Source organism: Pristiophorus japonicus, chromosome 1, assembly GCF_044704955.1.
Source record: "Pristiophorus japonicus isolate sPriJap1 chromosome 1, sPriJap1.hap1, whole genome shotgun sequence".
Taxonomy (NCBI): domain Eukaryota; kingdom Metazoa; phylum Chordata; class Chondrichthyes; family Pristiophoridae; genus Pristiophorus; species Pristiophorus japonicus.
The window spans coordinates 395,870,833-395,898,698 of record NC_091977.1 but is presented as its reverse complement, the minus strand read 5'-3'; the positions used below and the strand labels follow the sequence as shown (position 1 = coordinate 395,898,698).

The 27,866-nt window shown below is 47.1% G+C and overlaps 1 protein-coding gene across 1 annotated transcript in view; it reads left to right on the top strand.

Moving 5' to 3' along the window:
- prex2 (phosphatidylinositol-3,4,5-trisphosphate-dependent Rac exchange factor 2) overlaps positions 1 to 27,866 on the top strand; it is a 910,511-nt gene that overhangs the window by 473,721 nt on the left and 408,924 nt on the right. The window contains exons 25-26 of the mRNA XM_070891336.1: positions 2,515 to 2,722; positions 21,580 to 21,759. Of these exons, the coding sequence (XP_070747437.1) occupies positions 2,515 to 2,722; positions 21,580 to 21,759 (388 nt within the window). The remainder of the gene's footprint in view (positions 1 to 2,514; positions 2,723 to 21,579; positions 21,760 to 27,866) is intronic.

Here is a 27,866-nt window from a genome sequence, read left to right as displayed (position 1 = left end):
GGAGAAATTTCTTCACCCAGAGAGTGGTGAACCTGTGGAATTCTCTACCACAGAAAGTAGTTGAGGCCAATTCACTAAATATATTCAAAAGGGAGTTAGATGAAGTCCTTACTACTAGGGGGATCAAGGGGTATGGCGAGAAAGCAGGAAGGGGGTACTGAAGTTGCATGTTCAGCCATGAACTCATTGAATGGCGGTGCAGGCTAGAAGGGCTGAATGGCCTACTCCTGCACCTATTTTCTATGTTTCTATGTTTCTATGTTTCTTTGGTCAACAGAATGCGATACAGCATTCAAGGAGTGTAAAAGCAAATTGGTAGAGAGCACCATGTTAGTTCACTATGACATATCTCAGGAGCTTAAGCTAGCATGTGATGCCTCTCCGTATGGAGTTGGGGCAGTAATCTCTCATGTATTAAGTAGTGGGGAGGAGAGTCCAATTGCTTTTGCTTCACGCACTCTCAGTGCCAGTGAGAGTAATTATGCGCAAATTGAAAGGGAAGCTTGGCATTAATTTTTGGGTTCAAGAAGTTTCACAAATACTTGTCTGGTTGTACTTTTACCATCGTTACGGACCATAAGCCCCTAACAGCAATCCTCCATCCAAAGTCCCCAGTTCCAACATTAGCTGCAGCCCGAATGCAGAGATGGGCTTTGATTTTGTCAGCATATACATATGATATTGAATACAGAGAATCAGCTGATCACAGTAATGCTGATGCAATGTCTAGATTGCCTTCCCCATCACAGGTTACACCCGATAGGGAAGAAGTGTTCTATTTTTCATACACTGATGAACTGCCAGTCACAGCTGAAGAGATTGGTAGAGCAACCAAACGTGACCCTGTGATGTCAAAGGTGTATGAGTATATTGCAAATGGATGGCCAAACCATGTAACAGACAAAGATACACATCCATTCTTCATTCGTAGGAATAAATTATCAGTCGATAAAGATTGTATCATGTGGGGTGCAAGAGTGGTTATACCAAATAAATTCAGGTCCAAATTATTAGGAGACCTCCATGACCAGCACCTGGGAATGTGCTTGACCAAGAGTTTTGCACGCAGTTATTTATGGTGGCCAGGTCGTGATAAAGATATAGAGTACATCGTCAGTCAGTGTACGACATGTCAATCGGTAAGCAAGCATCCACTACCAGTACCATTACAGCCATGGAAATGGCCTCACAGGGTGTGGCAAAGGCGACATATTGATTTTGCTGAGTTAGAAGGACAACAATTGTTCATTGTGATTGATAGCCATTCGAAGTGGGTTGAGGTGTTTCCAATGTGGAACATAACAACGTAAAATATTGGACATTTTACGAAAATTATTTTCTTCATTTGGCCTCCCTGAAGAGATTGTTTCGATAATGGACTACAATTTCATTCAGATGAATTTGCACAATTCACGAGCAAAAATGGTGTGAAACATGCGAAGGTTCCACCATACAACCCTGCTTTGAATGGTGCAGCAGAGCACACTGTATAAATTGCAAAACTTGCCCTCATAAAACAAATGTTAGATCCAAATCCAAGTAGCAAATCCTAAATCCAATGTACTGGAAACAAATCCAGGAGAGAATCAGAATGAAAGTCTGAGTCCGAGTCAGGAAAACAAAGAGCCTGAAGTTAGAGTGCGTTCAAATAAAAATCAAGGAAATTCCGTGGAGGAAAATGTTCCTCAGGATGAGCCTCAAATGAGTTTAGATTCAACGCCATGTTTGGAAGGTTCTGTTCAAGAGCGAAGGTATCCTCTTTGAAACAGAAAACAAGTGGTAAAGTTAAATTTGTAAATATGGAAAAAAATAAGTTTATATCCTGTGTTATGTATAAACATGAAAGTTATGTATGATGTTTGTTATGATGGCTTCTTCATTAAGGAGGGAGAAGTGTAATGTTTGTTGCTCCACACTGTAGATGTGGACGTATTGTGTACTGCAAGTGCAGGGTTAATAATAAACAGAACTAGGCAGATTTCCAGAGACTTCTGAGAGAGCTGCCTGCCATGTTAGGAGCTTTGTGTGCTGTGCTCTGTGAGTATATCACAATGGGCTATTTGCTTGCAATTTTTGAAGAAGAATTCTTAACAAGCACTGCTCCTGTTTGGGTATGCCAGATTGCAGAATCAGCCCTTATATGAGGGAATAGACATCTACTGACTGACCTCTAATGAAAGGCTTGGCAGAATCTGACCTTTGAATATCTACCCTAATGCACAAATTCTAAAAACATTCTTACTCTATATGAATGAGAATTGCAGACAGGTAAATATACTGAAGAGTTTTGCAGACATTCATTGGCAATGTCACCTGGCAGCAACATGCCTGTCGTCATTTCATCAGACAGATGAAACCTAAGGTTTGTTAAATGACTGAAATCATACTCTTAGTTGACAGATATTTCATGTTGACATGTATCAAAATATTGTCAGATACGATTGTCAGTGTCTTTACTATGAAGGGAATGCAATATTTAGCACTCAGTTTTCTCACATTGCTTTTATTTGATAGATAAATTGGACTCAGTGGAATACGTCCATCATTGCATTACCACCATGGCAGCTCCCTCTGGACACAGCTTGGGTCAGCAAAATGGGCCTGGCCTGCACTTCCTCCTGAAGGAAAAGGACGTGGAAACTCAAGATGCATACCAAAAGCTTCTGAATAAGCTGCAGACAGTTGTAAAGGAACTGGAAACCTATATTGCTCAGATAGATGAGTGAGTATACTAGCAATTTGTTATTTAATACTGACCAAAATACAAGACTGACAACTATAAGTTATATTAAGTAAATTTCCTTTGGTTATTATAAAACAACATATTATCCATCTTATCAATGCTTCTTACAGTGAACCGACTTGGTGATGCCTTGAACATGTATTACCTTTTTTAGCCATTGAAGAATGTTATTCAGCAATAGATGTCCCAGCATAACACTGATAGCATGTCACCTCTGGTAACCATCCTTGTCCCTTTGAACTTGAGTACGGAATACCTCTAACTTATTCTGTGCAGGGTACTGATCCACATGTTTTATAAAAGCCTGACCAACTTTATCAATAATGTGCAGCCAAATATACTTCAAAGCAACCACAGAGCATTCTAGTGTTAAACCACTAATATTTCACAAGTAAAATCAGCAGTCAGTTAGTACTGAGAAGAATACTAAAGAGCACTTTCAAATATGCTGGTGTTTGAATGAAATTAAATCCGTAATCTCTGGGGATAAAAGCCAAATAGTAATCAGAACCTGAAGTTTTCAAAACAAGCCATTTGGGATTCATTCAAAAGTAACCACAGCCAGATAGTAAATGGGTGACCAACAAGAAGAGCAGTGCAAGGAAGGTAGTGCAGGGGTCCCCTGTGGTCATCCCCCTACAAACCAGATACATCGCTTTGGGTACAGTTAAGGGGGATGACTCATCAGGAGAGAGCAGCAGCAGCCAAGTTCATGGCACCGTGGCTGACTCTGCTGCACAGGAGGGCAAGGAAAAGAGTGGGAGAGCTATAGTGATAGGGGATTCCATTGTAAGGGGAATAGATAGGCGTTTCTGCGGCCACAACCGAGACTCCAGAATGGAATGTTGCCTCCCTGGTACAAGGGTCAAGCATGTCTCTGAGCAGGTGCAGGACACTCTGAAAAGGGAGGGTGAACAGCCAGTTGTCATGGTGCATATCGGTACCAATGATATAGGTAAAAAACGGGATGAAGTCCTACGAGACGAATTTCGGGAGCTAGGAGCTAAATTAAAAAGTAGGACTTCAAAAGTAGTAATCTCAGGATTGTTACCAGTGCCACGTGCTAGTCAGAGTAGGAATCGCAGGATAACTCAGATGAATACGTGGCTTGAGGAGTGGTGCAGCAGGGAGGGATTCAAATTCCTGGGACACTAGAACCGGTTCTGGGGGAGGTGGGACCAGTACAAACCGGATGGTCTGCACCTGAGCAGGACCGGAACCAATGTCTGAGGGAGAGTGTTTGCTCGTGCTGTTGGGGAGGAGTTAAACTAACATGGCAGGGGGATGGGAACCTATGCAGGGAGACAGAGGGAAATAAAATGGAGGCAGAAGCAAAAGATAGAAAGGAGAATAGTAAAAGTGGAGGGCAGAGAAACCCAAGGCAAAAAACAAAAAAGGCCACATTACAGCAAAATTCTAAAGGGGCAAAGTGTGTTAAAAAGGCAAGCCTGAAGGCTCTGTGCCTCAATGCGAGGAGTATTCGGAATAAGGTGGACGAATTAACTGCATAGACAGCAGTTAACGGATATGATGCAATTGGCATCACGGAGACATGGCTCCAGTGTGACCAAGGCTGGGAACTCAACATCCAGGGGTATTCAACATTTAGGAAGGATAGGCAGAGAGGAAAAGGAGGCGGGGTGGCGTTGCTGGCTAAAGAGGAAATTAATGCAAGAGCAAGGAGGGACATTAGCCTGGATGATGTGGAATCGGTATGGGTGGAGCTGCGGAATTCCAAAAGGCAGAAAACGCTAGTGGGAGTTGTGTACAGGCCACCAAACAGTAACAGTGAGGTTGGGGACAGCATCAAACAAGAAATAAGGGATGTGTGCAATAAAGGTAAAGCAGTTATCATGGGCGACTTTAATCTACATATTGATTGGGCAAACCAAACTGGTAGCAATGCAGTGGAAGAGGATTTCCTGGAGTGTATTAGGGATGGTTTTCTAGACCAATATGTTGAGGAACGAACTAGAGAGCAGGCCATCGTAGACTGGGTGATGTGTAATGAGAAGGGACTAATTAGCAATCTTGTTGTGCGAGGCCCCTTAGGGAAGAATGACCATAATATGGTAGAATTCTTTATTAAGATGGAGAGTGACATAGTTTATTCGGAAACTAGGGTCCTGAACTTAAGGAAAGGTAACTTCGACGGTATGAGATGTGAATTGGCTAGAATAGACTGGCGAGCGATACTTAAAGGGTTGACAATGGATAAGCAATGACAAACATTTAAAGATCACATGGATGAACTTCAGCAATTGTACATCCCTGTCTGGAGTAAAAATAAAACGGGGAAGGTGGCTCAACCGTGGCTAACAAGGGAAATTAAGGATAGTGTTAAAGCCAAGGAAGAGGCATATAAATTGGCTAGAAAAAGCAGCAAACCTGAGGACTGGGAGAAATTTAGAATTCAACAGAGGAGGACTAAGGGTTTAATGAAGAGGGGGAAAATAGAGTACGAGAAGATGCTTGCAGGGAACATAAAAACGGACTGCAAAAGCTTCTATATATATGTGAAGAGGAAAAGATTAGCGAAGATAAACATAGGTCCCTTGCAGGGGGATTCAGGTGAATTTATAATGGGAACAAAGAAATGGCAGACCAATTGAATCAATACTTCAGTTCTGTCTTCATGAAGGAAGACACAAATAACCTTCTGAATGTACTTGGGGACAGTGGGTCACGTGAGAAGGAGGAACTGAAGGATATCCTTATTAGGCGGGAAATTGTGATAGGAAAATTGATGGGATTGAAGGCCGATAAATCCCTGGGGCCTGATAGTCTGCATCCCAGAGTACTTAAGGAAGTGGCCCGAGAAATAATGGATGCATTGGTGATCAATTTTCAACAGTCTATCGACTCTGGATCAGTTCCTATGGACTGGAGGGTAGCTCATGTAACACCACTTTTTAAAAAAGGAGGGAGAGAGAAAATGGATAATTATAGACCGGTTAGCCTGACATCAGTCGTGGGGAAAATGTTGGAATCAATCATTAAGGATGAAATAGCAACGCATTTGGAAAGCAGTGACAGGATCGGTCCAAGTCAGCATGGATTTATGAAAGGGAAATCATGCTTGACGAATCTTCTGGAATTGTTTGAGGATGTAACTAGCAGAGTGGACAAGGGAGAACCAGTGGATGTGGTGTATTTGGACTTTCAAAAGGCTTTTGACTAGGTCCCGCATAAGAGATTGGTGTGCAAAATCAAAGCGCATGGTGTTGGGTGTAATGTACTGACATGGATCGAGAACTGGTTGGCAGACAGGAAGCAGAGAGTCGGGATAAACGGGTCCTTTTCAGAATGGCAGGCAGTGACTAGTGGAGTGCCGCAGGGCTCAGTGCAAGGACCCCAGCTCTTTACAATATATATTCATGATTTAGGTGAAGGAATTGAGTGTAATATCTCCAAGTTTGCGGATGACACTAAACTGGGTGGCGGTGTGAGCTGTGAGGAGTACGCTGAGAGGCTGCAGGGTGACATGGACAGATTAGGTGAGTGGGCAAATGTATGGCAGATGCAGTATAATGTGGATAAATGTGAGGTTATCCATTTTGGGGGCAGAAACACGAAGGCAGAATATTATCTGAATGGCGGCAGATTTGGAAAAGTGGAGATGCAATGAGACCTGAGTGTCATGGTTCATCAGTCACTGACAGTGGGCATGCAGGTACAGCAGGTGGTGAAGAAGGCAAATGGTATGTTGGCCTTCATAGCTAGGGGATTTGAGTATAGGAGCAGGGAGGTCTTACTGCAATTGTGCAGCCTTGGTGAGGCCTCACCTGGAATATTGTGTTCAATTTTGGTCTCCTAATCTGAGGAAGGACGTTCTTGCTGTTGAGGGAGTGCAGCGAAGATTCACCAGACTGATTCCAGGGATGGCTGGATTGTCATATGAGGAGAGACTGGATCAACAGGTCCTTTATTCACTGGAGTTTAGAAGGATGAGAGGGGATCTCATAGAAACGTTTAAGATTCTGATGAGACTGGACAGGTTAGATGCGGGAAGAATGTTCCCGATGTTGGGGAAGTCTAGAACCGGGGACATAGTCTTAGGATAAGGGGTCGACCATTTAGGACTGAGATGAGGAGAAACTTATTCACTCAGAGAGTTGTTAACCTGTGGAATTCCCTGCCGCAGAGAGCTGTTGATGCCAGTTCATTGTATATATTCAACAGGGAGTTCGATATGGCCCTTATGGCTAAGGGGATCAAGGGGTATGAAGAGAAAGCAGGAAAGGGGTACTGAGGGAATGATCAGCCATGATCTTATTGAATGATGGTGCAGGCTCGAAGCGCCGAATGGCCTACTCCTGCACCTATTTTCTATGTTTCTATTCAGATGTACATTGCTCCACTTCAGCGCAAGCGTCCAAAACCGAGCAGAAGTGCCTTTAACACAGCTAGGCTGAAACGTCAGTGCTACCGTGAGCAGTTCCAGGATGACCTCGATAACAGGCTGATGTCTCATGGACTGCTAATCGGCAACACCACACAGAAGTGGACAAAACTGAAACAGATGGTGACAGATTCAGCAAAGACAACTCTTGGACTTAAAAAAAAGGTACACCAAGACTGGTTCGATGAAAACAATGTTAAGATCTGCAAGGCGCTGGATGAAAAGAAAAAAGCATGCCTAGAATGGCAAAATGACCCTTCCTCAATTTCAAAGAGGGACCACTGCAGACACATGCAGAGCAAAGCACAAAGAGACCTTCACCAGATGCAAGATAAATGGTGGCAGACGAAAGCAGAGGAAATGGAACATGATGCTGAAACTCACAATACCAAGATGTTCTTCAGCACCATCAAGTTTGTCTATGGACCATCAAAACCCAGCACTACTCCACTCCTTTCAGCAGATGGCAGCACTTTGATCAAAGACAGGACTGGCATCAATGAGAGGTGGAGAGAACACTTCAGTAATCTTCTTAATCGACCTTCAACAGTGAATGAAGAAGCACTTGACTCCATACCCCAGCAACCTATCAAAGAAGATCTTGATCTTCCTCCCAGCATGGATGAAGTAAAGAAAGCCATCAACCAGATGAGTACTGGAAAGGCTCCAGGAAAGGATGGAATACCCTGCCAAAATCTACAAGGCAGTTGGCCCAGCAACTCTCAAGGCCTTTCATGACATAATAACTAGCATCTGGGAAGATGAAGACATGCCACAGGACTTCCGTGACGCTATGATAGTTTCCCTCTACAAGAAACATGGAAACATAGAAATATAGAAACATAGAAAATAGGAGCAGGAGTCGGCCATTCGGCCCTTCGAGCCTGCACCGCCATTCAATGAGTTCATGGCTGAACATGCAACTTCAGTACCCCATTCCTGCTTTCTCGCCATACCCCTTGATCCCCCTAGTAGTAAGGACTACATCTAACTCCTTTTTGAAACAAGGGCAACAAAGCAGACTGTGGCAATTACAGGGGAATATCGCTTTTGTCCATTGCTGGGAAGATCATCGCCCGCATAGTATTGAACCGACATAGCTAGTGTCTCAGAAATAAATCTTCCAGAACACACTGTGGCTTTTGACCTGGTCGGAGCACAGCGGATATGATCTTTGCACTCAGACAAGTGCAGGAGAAGTGCATTGAGCAGAACATGGACCTGTACGCTGTATTTATTGACCTCACCAAGGCCTTTGATACTGTCAATAGAGCAGCGCTGTGGTCAATCTTGACGAAACTTGGGTGCCCAAGGAAGTTTGTCCACCTCATTGAGCTGTTTCATGACAACATGACAGGTGAAGTGCTCTCAGACGGCACAATCACGGCCCCATTTGCCATCTCAAATGGAGTGAAACAAGGTTGTGTACTCGTTCCAGTTCTGTTCAACCTATTTACCTGCGTCTTGAACTATGCCATAAAAGACTTGGAGTTTGGGATCTACCTGAAATATCGATTAGATGGTTCACTGTTCGACCTCCGCCGCCTTGCTGCAAAGACCAAAGTACGGAAACGACTCATCCTAGAGGCACTCTTTGCTGACGACTGCGCCCTTATAGCACACAAGGAGAGTGACCTACAATTCATACTCAGCAAATTTGCTGAGGCAACAGAATTTTTTGGCCTAACCATCAGCCTTATAAAACCGAGGTTCTCTATCAGCCTGCTCCTGGCACCACAGCACCTGCTCCCACAGTCTTCATCGGCAGTATACAACTAAAGTCAGTGGACAGCTTCAAGTACCTTGGCAGCACCATATCAAGTGATGGGTCCTTGGACAAGGAGATTGATGCAAGGATCTGTAAAGCCAGCCAGGCACTTAGTTGCTTGTGCACTAAGGTGTTAAGTCACCACCACATCCGACTGTCAACTAAACTGTTGGTGTATAGAGCAGTCGTTCTTTCATCTCTCCTTTATGGATGTGAGACCTGGTCACCCTACAGGCGTCACATCAAAAGGTTGGAAGCTTTTCAGATGCGCAGTCTCAGATCGATACTCCAAATACGCTGGCAAGACCGGGTGTCAAACTTTGAGGTTCTGGAGAGAGCACAATCAACTAGCATCGAGGTGATGATCATGCGAGCCCAGTTCCGGTGAGCTGGACATGTCATCCGCATGGATGAGTCAAGGATCCCTCATCAGCTTCTTCACGGCAAGCTCTGTGAAGATCAAAGACACCAGGGGCGTCCCCGCAAACGCTACAAAGATTGCATCAAGGCTAACCTCCAGTACTGTGGCATCCGACCAAAGGACCTCGAGAATACAGCAGCTAATAAAATCCAGTGGCGAACCCTCACGAGGACTGCCTGCCAGACCTTCGAAGAAAGCCGATGTCAACGCCTGCGGGACACTAGAGATAGACGACATCAGGTGGCAGTACTGTCAGCATCAGGCACATCGAACTTCACTTGTCCGACGTGCAAGAGACTATGTGCATCCAGAATTGGCCTATACAGTGATTTGAAGACACATGCCATGGATGATTAGCACATCAACATCTTTGTTGGATACGACAGACTACCAAGAGATGTTTAGCTACATGTTGCACAACTTAGATAAATTTCTAATTCACAGTGCTATTCCTCTTTGACAATCAAGAACGCAGGTGTAAATATAAAAGTGGTGGGTGGGTGGATGGTTCACTGCCAGCAGCTGCTGATTGCACTTAAAGCTGAAGCAATATTTGGGGATCGAAATGCCTTGAGGCATAAAGGCCCCAGTGATTCAATAACCTGTGAAGAGCTAATTAAACACATTAAAATACATGTTGGAGCGTTTTAATGAGATAGCTCTTCTGAATGGCTGTATGAGTAATATCTGTCTGACTAGGAAGGATTGCCCTTCTGGAGCATTTCCTTGTTAAAAGTATCATTTTGGAGAGCCGTTTCCAGTTCACAAAGGCCATAAAAATTAGAAATATTTGTGTAGTTGCAGTTAACTAATAAACTTATCAGAACATTAAAGTGGAAATTATGTTCTTAAAATTGAGCTGCATAATATCTTACATTTTAGCTGAAATAGATGATTGATTTATGCAAAATGTCTGTTGAGTAGTATCGATTGACATAGGTTGAGAGAAAAAGAACATTTGTGAAATTAGATGACCTTCAAAAGAAAGCATGTATTCTGGAAACCATTGCGAATTTAGTAGAATATTGATGTCCTAGGAATGGCTTTGAAAATCTGCATATCACTGCAGTGTGTAATTTTCCTGAATGCCTGTGAGCCCACTGGGCACGGGATGAACCGGAGTTATACCTGCTCAACACGTAGGGGCCGAAATTGCCCCTTCCCTTAAGGCCTATTACCACCGTAAATCAGCAGCCAAGCAGCAGAGTGGAATGGCCGCCGATCTTTTGTGGAATGGCCGCCATTTTGAAAATTCCATTGCTGAGGTATCCAGGCGGTGACCTGCTTCCCCCCACTACTGCTCCGCTGCTGCTGATCCGTCCTAAGTGCGTCATCAGAGCGCGCACCGCCGATGTTCCCCCCCCCCACCGATCGCGAAATTCCGCCGAGAAAATTTTGCTCCCACGACTCAGTGCCACCGACAGCTTTTTCTGCCGGTGCACTGTGCTTGGAGTGTGCTCAAAAAGGGGAGGTCCTACTGCTGCGGCCGCCATCTTATTTTTATTGTCGGCTGACTGCCTTATCGGGCCGACAATTATGCCTCCAGGTTCGCCCCCCCTTTGGGTGCCAGGCCGCTGGCCCAGCCGAAACCCTCGCTGGTAGCCCAGTGGATCGAACTTAAATAATGGCAGCAGCTCTCCCCTTTAAGTGAAGGGGAGAGACGTGGTGATGTGCCAGCACGATGACATCATTAGCGCTATACTGATGAATGAGAATGGAGGACACTCTGCCCGGCCCCAACTTCCACCCTTCGATTGTGCTCACCACTGCACTTTCGCCCCCATTACGACTGACTTCCAGGCCGCTGTAAAAAAAAGCCAAAGAGCAGAATTTCGCTCAACAGGCCACCACATCAACTACGCTGGTAAAAGCTTCTAAATCAGAGTAGGTGCGCCGTGTTTGCAGCGGTGGCCAATTTCAGTCTGTAGTACACTGACCCCTAATGTATTTTTGAGATCAGTCTTATTTTATTATGCTGGATGAGCTCCAGGTTTAGAAAGGATCTGTGATTGGGAGTTCAACTATTGGTGGGTGGGAAATCGTGTACTTCTTCTGGATTTAAAGTCCTGCAGGAGTTTAAAGGGATGGGCATTGTGACTTGTTAAATTTGGAAGACAGTAATCTTGTAACCAATAAAAAACATCGGGAAGGAGGGAAGGAAGGCAGAACACCCCATTTCTCTAATGGGATGAGGCCTGGAAATGTTGCCAGAGTAAGCAAGACAGAGGAGGAGGGAGCCTTCTTTGATATTGAATGCTGCAGGCCCTCAATAAAAACAGCTCAAGGTAACTGAAGCACGTGCTCACCAGTGTAAACTTCACCTCCACTGCACACCTCAAAGTAGGGCCGAAAGAATTTTAATAATCTTACCAGGTCAACCAAGGTAGGAGAATCCACCCTGATCTTCATGAATTTCGTGTGCTAAGCATGTATAGCACTTACAGTTTTTTTGCACCTCCCATTGTTGTTAACTGCTTTCAAACTTAGCATGAGCGTCTCTGACACACAATGGTACACTTACCTACCACTGTTTCTTCATTCACAACATTACAAACATTCAGCCCAAGGAAATTCTGCTCTTTACTGTGGCTGAATATTTCACCCACTATAGGCTCCATAATTAAGAGTTGTTCCCTGGTTTTTAACTCCAGTTTGGTTTTGGGCAGGTAGGTTGCGGACTCAGTTAGAAACAGGCCAAGGTATTTTAACTCCTGGTTCTCATTAACGTGCCACTGTTCCAGGCGGGAAATGTGCAAGAAACATTTAGTTAGTCTCTGAAAAATTATTTGATCCTTGGCTGCCCGCTGGCATGAAGGTAGTTGTGGGAAAGGGGAGTCTTTCAAAGCAACACCACTGCAGGCATATTCTGCCAAAGCAGAAAGCGGGCAGGACCGGCTAGCCAGCACACCAGGAGATATAATGAAAACAATTGCAGGGGCATTTCAGGAACCACATAAGGACGTACAGGACCATCTCAATCCCAAGTGGCTCCCACTGAGATCCAGCAGTAACTGAGATGCAGTAGTAGTTAGTACATGTTTTTTCGACTCAGTAGAATTCACTCGTTTGGAATAACACAGCACACACAATACACTAAAGCTAAAGGGAAAGCACTGAGGCAGAAACATGTAACATTCAGTGTACATAAGATAAAGTAAAAGAAAGAGAACTTGCATTTATACAGCGCCTTTCATTACCCCAGAACATCCCAAAGTGCTTTACAGTAACTTAAGTATTTTTGAAGTGTAGTCACTGTTATAATGTAGATAACATGACAGCTAATTTGCACACAGCAAGTTCCCACACACAGCAATTTGATCATGACCAGATAATTTGTTTTAGTGATGTTGGTTGAGAGATAAATATTGGCCTGGACACTAAATAAAAAATAGAACCAAAGTCCTACCTCGGCCTGGGAACTCAGAGGCCACTCAGCCGGGGATAGGTACGGCGAGATCGGCCGTCCCTTCGGCCGGGGATAGGTGCTGCGAGCATCGGGTCCTGCTCACAGCCCACAGGACACATTGGGAGGTCAGGAGCATGCGCACAGCTCTCACTGAACATGCGCGCAGGTGCCGGCAGTGCTTTCTGCGCTGGCCTGTTACTCCGCCCCCCCACCCCCGCTCCCCTTCAGTCTCCACGCCACGACACTGGGGACTCCGAAGAACCGCCAGGATGGGGCCCCTTTTTTCTGGCGCCCTTTCCAGCGCGCAAAGTCGGCGCGCTTCAGGTCAGTACACTGAAAAAACGGCTTGGGAAATGTTGGGCCCGGAGTGTTGGATCTGGTGCACCACCACTAGGCCAATGAGGATGAGCGGGAGCAGGAAAGGACAGTCTGTTATGTTAAGTGGCACATAAAGCACATCATCAGCAAATTGCACTTTTGAATGCTCATAGAGGTTGGAGTTTTGAATCACAGTGCTTCGCACTGAGAGTTGAGTACTGTACCACAGAAATGTCCAAGCCCCAGAAAAAGTCAAATAGTTTGAATTCAGTTGAAATATTGACACTAACTGCTTATTATTCAAAGCTGATGTTAAAAACAATGTCACTAGGACCAAAAAATGAATTGGACAATCCAGGTGGATGACCTCACTCGTCTGTATTGTATTTGACCTCTTTCATCCTGTGGATATTTGTATGCACAAATGTAATTGTTTGAAAGAATGTCAGTATCCAACAGGAAGCAGGCTAGCCAGAGGGCCTGCTTGTAAAATGCATATAGGAAGAGCAAGAATGACCATTTAGACCCTGCAGGTGTGGGCTGTTTGAAGCTTTGACATAAAAAAAGAACATTTTTCTCGGTTAATTTATGTCTCATTCAGATGGACTAAAATTCTAATCACCTCAATACTTGTTATATAATGTATAATTTTTTTCTAAAAAGTTCTCAATATTTTAGACTATTTATTCTGTCTGAATAGACACTGATTTTAGGAATGAGTCTAAATATTTGAATAATTATGTAGTCCCACACTCCCAGGGGTGAGCTGCGGTCGCTGGGAGAATTGGAGCTAAAATGCTGTACAGGTTGAACCTCTTTTATCCGGGACGCCCTTATCCGGCACCACCCCTTGTCTGGCACCATTGCCCGGCAGGAGGTCGGGTCTGTGTGTGAAAGCGGCAGGAGCTGCTGCAGTGTCGAAATTGGGATGACCGATGATCCGGAGAATCAGTGCTGACCTCCCCACTCCCTCACTGACCCCTCACACCCACAGCCACAGCCCCCGAGAGAGAGAGAGAGAGAGACAGCCCGATACTCACACAGACTACTGCAGCCATCGAGCTGCACCGCGCCTGCCATTTTGCAGCATTCCGGCGCCGGCAGACCTGATCTGGGTTGAAGCAGCCAGGTGTCTTTGTGTGAGGTCAAGCCCACAGGAGGTCGGCGAGCAGCGGGAGGGGAGGAGGTCAGTGAGCAGCGGGAGGGGAGGAGGTCAGTGATCAGCGGGAGGGGAGGAGGTCAGTGAGCAGCGGGAGGGGAGGAGGTCAGTGAGCAGCGGGAGGGGAGGAGGTCGGTGAGCAGCGGGAGGGGAGGAGGTCAGTGAGCAGCGGGAGGGGAGGAGGTCAGTGAGCAGCGGGAGGGGAGGAGGTGGGTGAGCAGCGGGAGGGGAGGAGGTCAGTGAGCAGCGGGAGGGGAGGAGGTCGGTGAGCAGCGGGAGGGGAGGAGGTCAGTGAACAGCGGGAGGGGAGGAGGTCAGTGAGCAGCGGGAGGGGAGGAGGTCAGTGAGCAGCGGGAGGGGAGGAGGTGGGTGAGCAGCGGGAGGGGAGGAGGTCAGTCAGCAGCGGGAGGGGAGGAGGTCAGTGAGCAGCGGGAGGGGAGGAGGTCAGTGAGCAGCGGGAGGGGAGGAGGTCAGTGAGCAGCGGGAGGGGAGGAGGTGGGTGAGCAGCGGGAGGGGAGGAGGTCAGTGAGCAGCGGGAGGGGAGGAGGTGGGTGAGCAGCGGGAGGGGAGGAGGTCAGTGAGCAGCGGGAGGGGAGGAGGTGGGTGAGCAGTGGGAGGGGAGGAGGTCAGTGAGCAGCGGGAGGGGAGGAGGTCGGTGAGCAGCGGGAGGGGAGGAGGTGGGTGAGCAGCGGGAGGGGAGGAGGTCAGTGAGCAGCGGGAGGGGAGGAGGTCAGTGAGCAGCGGGAGGTGAGGAGGTCAGTGAGCAGTGGGAGGGGAGGATGTCAGTGAGCAGCGGGAGGGGAGGAGGTCAGTGAGCAGTAGGAGGGGAGGATGTCGGTGAGCAGCGGGAGGGGAGGAGGTCAGTGAGCAGCGGGAGGGGAGGAGGTCAGTGAGCAGCGGGAGGGGAGGAGGTCAGTGAGCAGCGGGAGGGGAGGAGGTCAGTGAGCAGCGTGAGGGGAGGAGGTCAGTGAGCAGCGTGAGGGGAGGAGGTCAGTGAGCAGCGTGAGGGGAGGAGGTCAGTGAGCAGCGGGAGGGGAGGAGGTGGGTGAGCAGCGGAAGGGGAGGAGGTCAGTGAGCAGCGGGAGGGGAGGAGGTCAGTGAGCAGCGGGAGGGGAGGAGGTCAGTGAGCAGCGGGAGGGGAGGAGGTCAGTGAGCAGCGGGAGGGGAGGAGGTCAGTGAGCAGCGGGAGGGGAGGAGGTCAGTGAGCAGCGGGAGGGGAGGAGGTCAGTGAGCAGCGGGAGGGGAGGAGGTGGGTGAGCAGCGGGAGGGGAGGAGGTCAGTGAGCAGCGGGAGGGGAGGAGGTCAGTGAGCAGCGGGAGGGGAGGAGGTGGGTGAGCAGCGGGAGGGGAGGAGGTCAGTGAGCAGCGGGAGGGGAGGAGGTCAGTGAGCAGCGGGAGGGGAGGAGGTGGGTGAGCAGCGGGAGGGGAGGAGGTCAGTGAGCAGCGGGAGGTGAGGAGGTCAGTGAGCAGTGGGAGGGGAGGATGTCGGTGAGCAGCGGGAGGGGAGGAGGTCAGTGAGCAGTGGGAGGGGAGGATGTCGGTGAGCAGCGGGAGGGGAGGAGGTCAGTGAGCAGCGGGAGGGGAGGAGGTCAGTGAGCAGTGGGAGGGGAGGATGTCGGTGAGCAGCGGGAGGGGAGGAGGTGGGCGAGCAGCGGGAGGGGAGGAGGTGGGCGAGCAGCGGGAGGGGAGGAGGTCAGTGAGCAGCGGGAGGGGAGGAGGTCAGTGAGCAGCGGGAGGGGAGGAGGTCAGTGAGCAGCGGGAGGGGAGGAGGTCAGTGAGCAACGGGAGGGGAGGAGGTCAGTGAGCAGCGGGAGGGGAGGAGGTCAGTGAGCAGCGGGAGGGGAGGAGGTCAGTGAGCAGCGGGAGGGGAGGAGGTCAGTGAGCAGCGGGAGGGGAGGAAGTCGGCCCAAGGACACAGCATGGGTGCTGTTGGTGCTCCAGGTTAGCAGTACCCGGTAAGTCTGGGGGGGATCGGCGTGACCTCCCGTCATCTGTCAAAATCTCTTATCCGGCACAGGCCAGGTCCCGGGGGTGCCGGATAAGAGAGGTTCAACCTGTCGTTTTATTTCTGACCCAAACTGCTTTCGAGCTCAGCTTCCTTGCTCACTTGGTGCACCTCTACTGTAACTGTGGGATCAATGAATCTACTCTTATAGAAACATAGAAATTTACAGCGCAGAAGGAGGTCATTCCGGCACATCGTGTCCGCGCCGGCCGACAAAGAGCCGCACGGCCCTTGGTCAGCAGCCCTAAGGATTACATATAAACCTATGAACAATGACGAAAGGCAAAGAGCACCCAGCCCAACCAATCCGCCTCACCACAACTGCGACATCCCTTCTACGAAAACATTCTACACTCTACCCCGACTGGAGCCATGTGATCTCCTGGGAGAGGTTAAAACCAGATCAAAACCCTGGCCAATTTATGGAGAAACAATCTGGTAAAATTCCACTCCAACCCATCCAGGCGATCGAAACTAATCCAGGAGATCACCCTGGCCGTATTCTATTCCCTGCAGTACTTACCATCATATCTGCTCTGTCCAACAAAAGATCATCCAGTCTAATCCCAATTACCAGCTCTAGGTCCGTAATCCTGCAGGCTGCTAGTTTCATCTAGTAAGTTGGATGGGCACTTACTAGCAGGCTGCTAGTAAGTGCCCATCCAACCATTTCTTAAAAGTGGTGAGGGTTTCTGCATCCACCACTCTTCCAGGCAGCGAGTTTCAGATCCCCACAACCCTCTGTGTTAAGAAGCCCCCCTCAAATCCCCTCTAAACCTACCACCCACCACCTTAAAACTACGCCCCCTCATAATAGACCCCTCCACCAATGGAAATAGACCCTTACTATCCACTATGTCCAGGCCCCTCAATATTTTGTACACCTCAATGAGGTCTGCTCTCAACCTCCTCTGTTCCAATGAGAACAAACTCAGCCTATCCAATCTGTCCTCATAACTAAGATGCTCCATTCCAGGCAGCATCCTAGTAAATCTCCTCTACACCCTTTCCAGTGCAATCACGTCCTTCCTATAATACGGTGACCAGAACTGCATGCAGTACTCCAGCTGTGGCCTAACCAAAGTATTATACAATTTAAGCATAACCTCCCTGCTCTTATATTCTATGCCTCGGCCAATAAAGGCAAGTATTCCGTATGCCTTCTTAACCACCTTATCCACCTGGCCTGCTACTTTCAGGGATCTGTGGACAAGCACTCCAAGGTCCCTTTGTTCATCTACACTATTAAGTGGCCTTCCGCTTAATGTGTATACCCTTTTGTTATTAGCCCTCCCAAAGTGCATCACCTCACACTTCTCTGAATTAAATTCCATTTGCCACTGCTCTGCCCACCTGATCAGTAGATTGATATCCTCCTGCAGCCCATGTCTTTCCTCTTCTTTATTAACCACACAGCCAATTTTAGTGTCATCTGCAAACTTCTTAATCATACTCCCTATAATCAAATCTAAATTGTTGATATATACCACAAAAATCAAGGGTCCCAGTAATGAGCCCCACTGGAAACATCCTTCCTGTCACAAAAACATCCATCAATCATTACCCTTTGCTTCCTACCTCCAAGCCAATTTTGGATCCAACTTGACACTTTGCCCTGTATTCCATGAGTTTTAACCTTCATGACTAATCTACCATGTGGGACCTTATCAAAAGCTTTGCTAAAGTCCATATATACTACATCGTAAGCACTACCCTCATCGACCCTCTTGGTTATCTCCTCAAAAAATTCAATCAGGTTAGTCAGACACAATCTTCCCTTAACAAATCTGTGCTGATTGTCCCTAATTAATTCTTGCCTTTCCAAATGTAGATTTATCCTGTCTTTCAGGTTTTTTCCATTAATTTTCCCACTACTGAGGTTCGGCTGACAGGCCTATAATTACTCAGCCTATCCCTTTCTCCCTTCTTAAACAAGGGTACTATATTAGCAGTCCTCCAATCCTCTGGCACCATGCCAGATCCAAAGAGGACGTATATTCCAAACCATTGCAAAGTAGCAAGTAAAAGGAATGTAGTTATTGCTAATGATGTCTTCTCATTCTGCATGGGACATGTAGTAAATGCGCGTTTAATATATTGGGTCCGCAATTGCCCACCGCTGGAAACGAGGTGCACCTACTCTGTTTCTCATGTTTTTACCGGCGCGGTGGATGCAGTGGCCTCTTGAGCGAAATTCCGGTCTTTGGCTTTTTTTCCCCGGCGGACCAGAAGTCGGTCATAATGGGGGCAGAAGTGCAGCGGTGAGCACACTAGAGGGGTGGAAGTTGGGCGCAGGCGGAGTGGCCGTCGCTGTCAGTCATCAGCATAGCGCTAATGACATCACCTCGGCTCTCCCCTTCACTTAAAGGGGAGAGCCTGCGCGATTGTTTAAGTTTGGTCCACTGGAGGGTTTTGACTGGGCCCGGCCGAACCCGGGGGCATAATTGTAGGCCCGACATGGCAGTCGGCCCGACAAAAAAAACATGGCAGCAGCGGCAGTAGGTCCTCCCCTTTAATGGGAGCCACTCTGCCATTTTGCCAGGTAGAAAAAAGCAGCTTTTGTCATCATGCGGTGACAGCAAGATTTTTTCGGCAGAATTTCGCTATCGGGGGTTGGGGGGTGGGGGAACATCGGCGGTGCACGCTCGTATGACCCACTTAGAATGGATCAGCAGCAGCGGAGCGGTAGGGGAGGAGCGGGTCACCGCCGGGAAACCGCAGGAGCGGAATTTAAAAAATGGCAGCCATTGCACAAAAAATCGGCGGCCATTGCACTCCGCAGCATGGCCGCCGATTTCCGGCGATAACAGGCCTTAAGGGGAGGGGCAATCTCAGCCCCATTATGTACTATCACATCCTCAAAACCTCCCACAATATCCAGGAAGTTATTGAAAATCACAATGGTTCTCCCACCTCACATGACAACCAGCCAGCCAAAGTGCATTCAGTGTTTTACTTTTGTACTCCAGTCCTTTTTTTCTTCTTTGGGACATCCTGAAAGGCCAGAAATATTCAGAGACAGACACTTAATACACTGATACTGTCTTTTTGTATATTCTAGACCAACACTGGCTGCCTTATTTAATTTTGAGTGTTTTCCCAAATTAAATGTAAAATAGAAATGCTAAAATATTATTCTATGAAGTTCTACGGAAATCTGTCTGGTTAATTTCATAATTTCACCCTATATACCCTCATTCACATTTATGTTAGAGCTAATTTGTTGAACATTCATCTCAGTAGGTCTGTTTGGTGTTACTGGTGGCTGCTGCTGTATGTTTACTGTAAATGTCAGACTCTAAACTTCTGAAACGTTGCTGAACTATCCTATTATTGTAACTACAAAGCAGCATTTTCCACATCATTGAATTTTGTATGACAGAATGCTTAATATGCTATGCTTTAATGGATACTTTTCAAAATTCAGTAATAACAAGGAGTTGTGGATTCTGCTCCTCCCCTTCCTGAATGATGTATTTATTAATGGTGATAAGAGAGAGTTTGCATGTTCTGTTATCACACTAATAGCTCATTATCAGTCTGTAGCAGTTTGAAAATGGGATGCACTAGGTGCATGGAGCAGAACAGACAGGAAATACCATCCTCCACAGGAACTCGTTGGGTTCAATGCAATTTTGAAACTAGCATTTCCAGTTTAATCAGGGATGCCCACCTCTACTTACTTCTTCACTGCATAGCAAGATCGCATAACAATTTAATTGCTTTCATACTTTTATTGGCTTTTTTGGGCAAAGGAAAGAAAAACCATGAAAAGAAAACGGGGCTAAAATGTACTGGGGCCGAAATTCAGTCCCGCCAGAAACCTGGTGCACTTACTGTTTTTTAAGTGTTTTCACCGCTGGGTAGGATGAGGTCGACTCTTGACCAATATTCAGCACTTTGGTTTTTTTTAAGCGACCAGGAAGTCGGTCATAATGGGGGCGGAAGTGCGGCAGTAAGTGCTGGTGAGGGGTATAAGTAGAGGTGAGACGGATTCTCCGCGCTGTCGCTCAGTGGTGATGTCATTGAGCATCTGCGTCACCACGTATCTCCCCATCTTTACAGCGGAGAGAATCGGCGATTATTTAGGATCGGCCACTGGGCCACCAGAGAGGGTTTCAGCCGGGCCAGCGGCCTGGCACCCAAGAGGGAGTGCCAGGCTGCCTGTTGGCGGCCCAGCCGAACCAGGGGGCACAATAGTCTGGCCGACATGGAAGTTGGCTGGCAAAATAAAAAAATGGCAGCCACGGCATTGGACCCTTGTCTTTAATGGCTGCCACGCAGCCAGGGCTGACAGAGGGAATGAAAGGTGCACCGACAGAAAAAGCTGTCGGGGGCACTGCTTGGCAGGCATAAGATTTTTCAGGCTGAATTTCGAGGGAGGTGGGGGATCCCGGTGGTGTGTGCACTGATGATGCACTCATGGTCGCTCGGCAGCGGCGGGGCAGAAATGGGGACCACCAGAAAACCCCCCCTGATGAATTTAGCTTGCGGCAGCCATTCAACCAGAAATCAGAGGCCGCTCGACTCCGCCACATGGCCGCCGCAATCCGGCGGTAATTGGGCCTTATTCAGAAGCTGAATTTCGGCTCCACTGTCTGCAGGTGTTTAAATCTAAATGAGGAGAGATTTTTTTACGCAGCGAGTTGTTATGTTCTAGAATGCATTGCCTGAAAAGGTGATGGAAGCAGATTCAATACTAACTTTCCAAAGGGAATTGAATAAATACTTATAAAGGAAGAATTTGCTGGGTTTTAGGGAAAGAGCAGGATAGTGGGACGAATTGGATATCACTTTCAAAGAGCCGACACAGTTACACTGGCCCAAATGGCCTCTTTCTGTGCTGTAAGATTCTATGATTCAACAGTTATGTACGTGTTGGGTAGGAATGGTGGAATTATGTAAATTTTGTGGCTCTTATTGGAATGTGCGTACATGTTGTACTAGCTTTTCTGATTATCACCATTTGTAACCCATGCCAGCGAGTCTTGTAACCCAAGGTTATCTGAGTTCAGCTGTGGACTGTGTAACCTCATGCTATTCCAGAGCATAGAACACATTTAGAAAATGTTGTAGGAACACAAAATAAATAATTTGACAAAAACTAACACTGCAGCGAAAAAGTAAAACAAAACTACAATATCTATAGTGTTTAACTATTTCAAAATATATATATAACAAAACAAGTAAGGTTTGAAGTATTACAAAATGTATAAAGAAAACACCAAAATACCAGAATTTTAACTTGCAGGTTAAAATTCAGCCCATGGTTTTGTCAGTTTGCATGTAGGAAATAATTTTCTGCTTTAATTTTTACTGAAGTTCTCTGAATTACTTATTTTATTTCCTATTTTATAGCCTCCTCTCATCAATAACACATCCAACTACATCAGAGACCAAGACATCTGAGTCGCTATTAACAGGAGAGAATGACACTGACAAGGCAGAAAGGAATAGCAAAAAGGTCTGCTTTGTGGTAACCGGAGATGACCAAGAGGATTCAGGTCACGATACAATAAGCAACAGGGATTCCTATAGGTATAATACGCTTTACATTACTCTACAATGGCGTTAGACTGGATATTCAATTTGAAATGAATTCAGAGAATGTCATAGTTACAAGTTTCTATTTGTGCTGTTGCAGTACAGGTAGATTCTTTAGGGTAAAAATTGCTCTCCGCCTGAAAAGCGTTGCAGTGTTTCGGTCGAGTGAGGGGTGGAAGAACCCTTGCAGCGGGTCTGTCGCCCCGATCAATCATCAGCGCCGCGCTGGCATGTCACAACATCTTTCCCCGTCAGTTAAAGGGGAGGGCCGCTGCGAACTCTGCAGCCACTTCAGTGGCCGGGCCAGTGGCCTGGCACCCAAGAGGGGGTGCCAGGCTGCCTGTTGGTGGCCCGGCTGAACCCAGGGGGCATAATTGTCAGGCTGACCTGGCAGTCGTCTGACAAAGAAAAATAACATGGCGGCTGCAGCAGTGCGCCCTCCCCTTTAAGGGCGGCCGTGCCAGCATTTCACAGAGTGCACTGACAGCAAAAGCTGCCGGGGGCAACCGGCCGGTGGCGGGGCCACTCCCACGGAGCAATTTCAGGTAAAGGGCAATTCCACGAGGGCAATTTCATGAGGGTGTCCCCGTCAGATGGTAGGGGGTCGGTGCGTGCACGCCACAGCGGGAAATTGAGTGGAGCGGTCCCGGACACCACTCTGCTCCTGAGGAAGGGCAATTTCTAAAATGGCGGCCCCTCCACGCAGAGTCGGAGGCCATTCCACGCCGCCCGGTGGCCGCAATTTTGGCCCCCTTTATGTCCTGTTTTTGTTATTTATACTGAGACTCTCGCTCTGTCCTGTTAGATTTTTCTACAAAATCACCTGCTAATGGATATTTTGGTGACTAAGGAAATCTGTTCCAATCATAGAATCTATGATTTTTTTTGTACTTCTGTTTAGTAGTGACAAATCATGTTTATGGGGCTCTTCTGACTAAGTGGAAGCTGAGAGATGAAAATGACTAAACTGTTCATCAGATGAGCCATGGCTGTGGGTAAAGCTTTGTATAAGCTCATGGTGAGCAGACACAAGTTTAGTCTTTCAGGGATCTTATGATGTGTCCATATCATATTTCAAGGCATTTAGAATTGTCATGAATGAGTATAAAGCAGTATAAACACTGCTGAGAATTGGCAAATTGTGTAGATGTCTCTAAATCTGGTCTGTGTTACTAACCCTTAGAAACATACACATCAGAAATATTTCAAATATTACAAAGGAAAGATGCTTCTTTTGAAAGTTAGAGGTTTTTCAATACTCAGAAGGTTAAAGGAAGGAGGAAACACACACATGTACACTTCCGAACCGATTAAGTGTCAGCTGTGCAAAGACTAAGGAATTCTTATTCGGGAAAAAAATCATCAAAACCCCAACCTGACCGAACTAATGAATGGAAATATTTTCTCAATCATTTTATGTTTTTTCAGGGCTTTAACTATAGTTTGTATATGAAGTATTAAAGCTGCGTGGCCCCACAATATTTTAGATGAAGTTTCCAAATCTGAAACTTATTTCCAAGTAAGGGGGTTGATTTTAGGTCCTGGGAGACAACCCGCACTAGCAAGCAATCAGCCCGTCCGGGAGCAATGGTGGGGAGGCACAGCCTCATTAGCATGCTGCTGGCCGACATCCCGACCAAAATGGTGTGATTGTTGGCGGGAATTAGTTGCCTGACCATTAAAATTGAGTGGCAGGAGGATGCTACCGACACTAAGATTAAAAGTCCTCCTAGGAGCTGATTGGGAAAGCAAGGCTAGTAAGAAAATTTAAATAACAGTAGAAGCAAAAGTGCCTTGAACAGCTGATTTCTCCCTGAATTACTCTAAGGCAGCCTCTCTAGAACCATGTTATAAACAGCAACAACTTACATTTCGACAATACATGTAAAGAAAAACATCATAGAACACCTTGGTGTGTGGAGGAAAAGAGGTCGACACTGAGTAGAATAGATAAGGGAAATAGAAACTTATTTGGTGGGAAGCATAGTCTCTATAAGGTTTATTCCAAAAATACTGATAAATAATTTTAAGGCAATCATCAGTGTCAACATTATTTGAAGGGGAAGGATGGCTTCTGGGAAACCAAAGCTACCATCTGCAACCAGGAATCATGACATCCTTCGGTGAACAATAGACAGAAGCAGTGCAGATATAATGAGGATCATGCGACAACCAGAAAGTTTATCGAGCATACCATTGGGATCTTCGAGCAGTGTTTCAGAAGTCTCAACACATTGGCTATGCCTTACAATGCGATTTCCTCAGGGTTTCACAAATAATTGGCATCTGTTCCAAGCTCCATGGGCTAGAACCTTTACTTTTGTGCTTTTTAGGCGATATTTCCGGCGTGGGCGGAAAAAAGGGTTTTCAGATCGCCAGCTTCTCGCCCATTCACAAAACACCTAGTCTCAATTTTTGAAAATGGGCGTTACCACGAGCGATTTGAAATGGGTGTTAGCATGAAATTTTTTTGACCTTCTGCCGTAAAGTGTCGCCGTCCTTAGCAACGGCGTGGCAACGCTCGATTCCTGTGATTCTGGAGGTCAAACGTCATCATAACATGCGCAGAAGAGAAGACAGATAGAGAGGGAGCTCAGAGGCACTGAAAGCATGTGTGGCTGTGGTGTGTGCTTGTCTGGCTGTTGTGGGAGGCACGGGGGAGATTCACCAGCAGCAAAAAGCCTACTAAGCATCAAGAACATAGTTGGCACTGAGTTTTTATCCAACAAATAAGATATAACATGGAAGGGATGGAGAAGGCCCTGGAGCTGGTAGCCAGGAACACTGGTGGCAGAGGGCTTCCAGTGATCCCAGAGCTCGGCACTGCACCCCAAGGTGCCACACCCTCATTGCCCACCACACATGAGAGCCAGCAGCAACATCTTGCTTCTGGCTTGGAGCACGTTCCCATCTCGGGACCGTCCTCTCCCGTATCCGTCTAAGCAGCGTTTCGGCCGTCACCCCCCCCACCCCCCGGCAATGAAGCATTGCCTGAGGAGCTCCTCGGCCAGGCAGCTTGGAATCAGAAGGAGAAGGGGTAGAGGTGGGGAGGAGAAGTGAGGGCGGGGGGTGGGGGGCGGGTGGCGAAGGCATGTAGAAGGGTTGGTTTGTATAGAAATACTGATGATTTCAGACTAATGTTCAGTTTAAAATGTTTTTTATTTAACAAATGGTTCAGATAACTGCACCGTTACACACTGGTGATTCCTTAACATCAAAGGGTATCATTACACTTAACTTCAATCAAGTTAAACTTTAGGTGATGCCCGCCATTGATGTATGACCTGCACACCCAGCCTTGTAAATAACACCAATATTCTTTCAGGCAAAGCGATCATTGATGAGCTCCTGATGTAAGGCTCTTGCAGCTATCATGCCATCACGAGCCCTTTCATGCGGTCTACAGGGGGGGGCGGGGCATGGCTTCAGCGTCAGCCTGATTGTGTGGACCGATGTCAGCATCCGCCTCCTAGTCCTCCTCTTCCTCTCTCTGGTGAGGTGGACTGTCAGACTCTTCTGGCAATTCTTGTCCTCTCCTGATAGCCAAGTTCTGCAGCATGGAGCACACCACCACGAATTGAGCTACCTGCTCAGGGTGGTATTAGAGCTTGCCTCCTGAGTGGTCCAGGCATCTAAAGCACTGTTTCAGCACTCCAATGGTTTTCTCCACGATATTGCGAGTTGCTCTGTGGCTCTTGTTGTATCGCCTTTCGGCTTCGGTGTGGGTGTCACACGGGGTGAGTCATCAGCCAGGTGGCGAGGCCATATCCTTTGTCACCAAGCATCCAGCATTGACCTTGTGGCTGATTGTTAAACAAGTCAGATACAGTGCTCTCACGCAGGATGTGAGCATCATGGATGCTGCCTGGAAATTTAGCATTCACTGCCATTATAATTTGCCGGTGGTCGACAACCAGTTGGACATTCAGGGAGTGGATAACCTTGCGGTTCCTGAAAACCTCTGCAACCTGAAAAGGTGCCTGCATCGCGATGTGCGTACAGTCTATTGCTCCCTGCACCTTGGGGAAGTTTGCAATTCTGGAGAATCCTAGAGCCCTCTCATTCTGTGCCTCCCTGGTCATAGGGAAGCTGATCAATCCCTCCTGCGTGCGTACAGGGCTTCAGTGACCTGTCTAATGCAGCGATGTGTGGCTTGCTGAGAAAATCCGTAAATGTCTCCAGCTGTGGCCTGAAAAGAACCCGATGCGTAGAACCACAGTGCCGCGGTGAATTTGACCTTGACCGACAGTGCAGTACTGATGGTGCTGGCAAGCTGCAGATCTGCCCTTATCAGCTGGCATACCTCAGTGATAATCTCTTTGTGGAAGCGCAGTCTCCGAAGGCAGGTAGTGTCGGGCAAGTCGAGGTAAGAATGTTTCTCCTTGCACTTGCGGGGGGCGTAACGTCTGGTCCTCCTCATCAGTCTGTCACGTCTTACATTGGGCACATAATGCAGTGGAGAGTACCTTCAGCGATCTCGAGTCTGCTGCATGTACTTGGTCACCAAGAGAGGTTGAGAAAAGACCATTGCAGTAGCTCTCTGTTTTCCACCGATTGGTCACAAGCAAGGAATGTCCCGACGAAGACACCTATTCAATTCCAATCGGTCACAGTATGGTCAAGATGTTTGTGGAGATGTTCACATCAACTCCAACGACCTGCAGAGTACATCCAAACTCTGCTGAGATTGAAACACAGCAGCCTTTTAAAGGATGCGACATGTGATCTAGAACATGGCGTCCATAACGCTGTGATTAGTTCGGGTTAGTTCCACTTTTTCTGGGCGTTTTTTGGGCGAGCGATATTGTGGGCAATATGTGTGTGAGTTGGTGAAAGTGATGCTGGGCAATCTCATGGCCGCTAGTTTCGGTAAATATGCTCTTTACGACAAAAGAAACTGGGCGGGCGGTATTATTGAATCGCCGTTAAATCAGTGCAGAAATTAACTCTGGGCGATATTATGGGCGTTGTTTTTGCCCATTCTGCTGATTCCATCCAAAAAAAGTGGCGGGCGGTAATATTTTTTCCCGGTGTTAAGCACATGGGGAAAGTAACGCTTGCTGATAAGTTTCCTAAAAATGCCCGTCAGTTTCCATTTTGTGCCAAAATGGATGATATACGGGCATTATACATCATTTCAGCGTTAAAAATTGGGTGTTAAACATGCAAAAAAAGTGGAGGTTCTAGCCCCATAACTTTGCCCTGCAGTGAGGTTTTGAGGTACAGAGCAAAGAACAAGCTGATGAAGCTAAGAGAAGACAAGTGGATGAAAGTGACAACAATAAATTTATCAAACCAGCAATATAACAAAGAAAACTGGTACATCAGGCAATAATTCAGGATGCACCATTTAATTAAGCTGCAATCCACATCTGCAAATTAATTATTTATAAAACACCTTCACATTTTCCAGTGCAGTTCCTTAAATACTATTCTAACTTTAACACACAAATGCTTGGCATAATGCTGAAATTGAATGCAGTGCATTTATTTCATCCATTGTGTGGTGTTGTTGGTGTGATTTGTCATAGTGCTGCCATTTGTTTCCGTTGTGTGGCCACTAACCAACTACAGGTACAACGTCCCGAATCCGGAATTCCGAAAATCGGAATTGTCTTAAAAGCGGACATTTTTGAGGCGGTCTAGATGTTGACATCGGGCGACGAGGGATGAGGAAACCGGTAAAAAACGCAGCACCGGGGGGCTGCAGCGGCAGGAATCGGCGGGCAGCAAGGAGTGGAAGATTGGCAGGCGGCGAAAAATAGCGGGAATCGGCGGGCGGCGAGGAGCGCCAACATCGAGGTCCGAAATCCGGCATGGACTAGTCCTGAGGTTGCCAGATTTCAGCCGTTGTACCTGTACTACTTCAAAGTGATTTCCTTGTGAAAGGTGTCAGTCTGCTGGCTATTGGACTCACTGATTGCCTGCTATGTGATGGGTCAGATGTAGGGTTGGTGTGACAGCCAGCCACCTGATCCCTGACTACTCTAAGCATGCCACTGATCTAGACACCAGCTCAGCGTGTCTAGTAATATCTCTGAAAGCAGATAAATCTCCTGATTTGTTGAATTTGGTCGTGAGCACCATTAAGATTTGAGCCC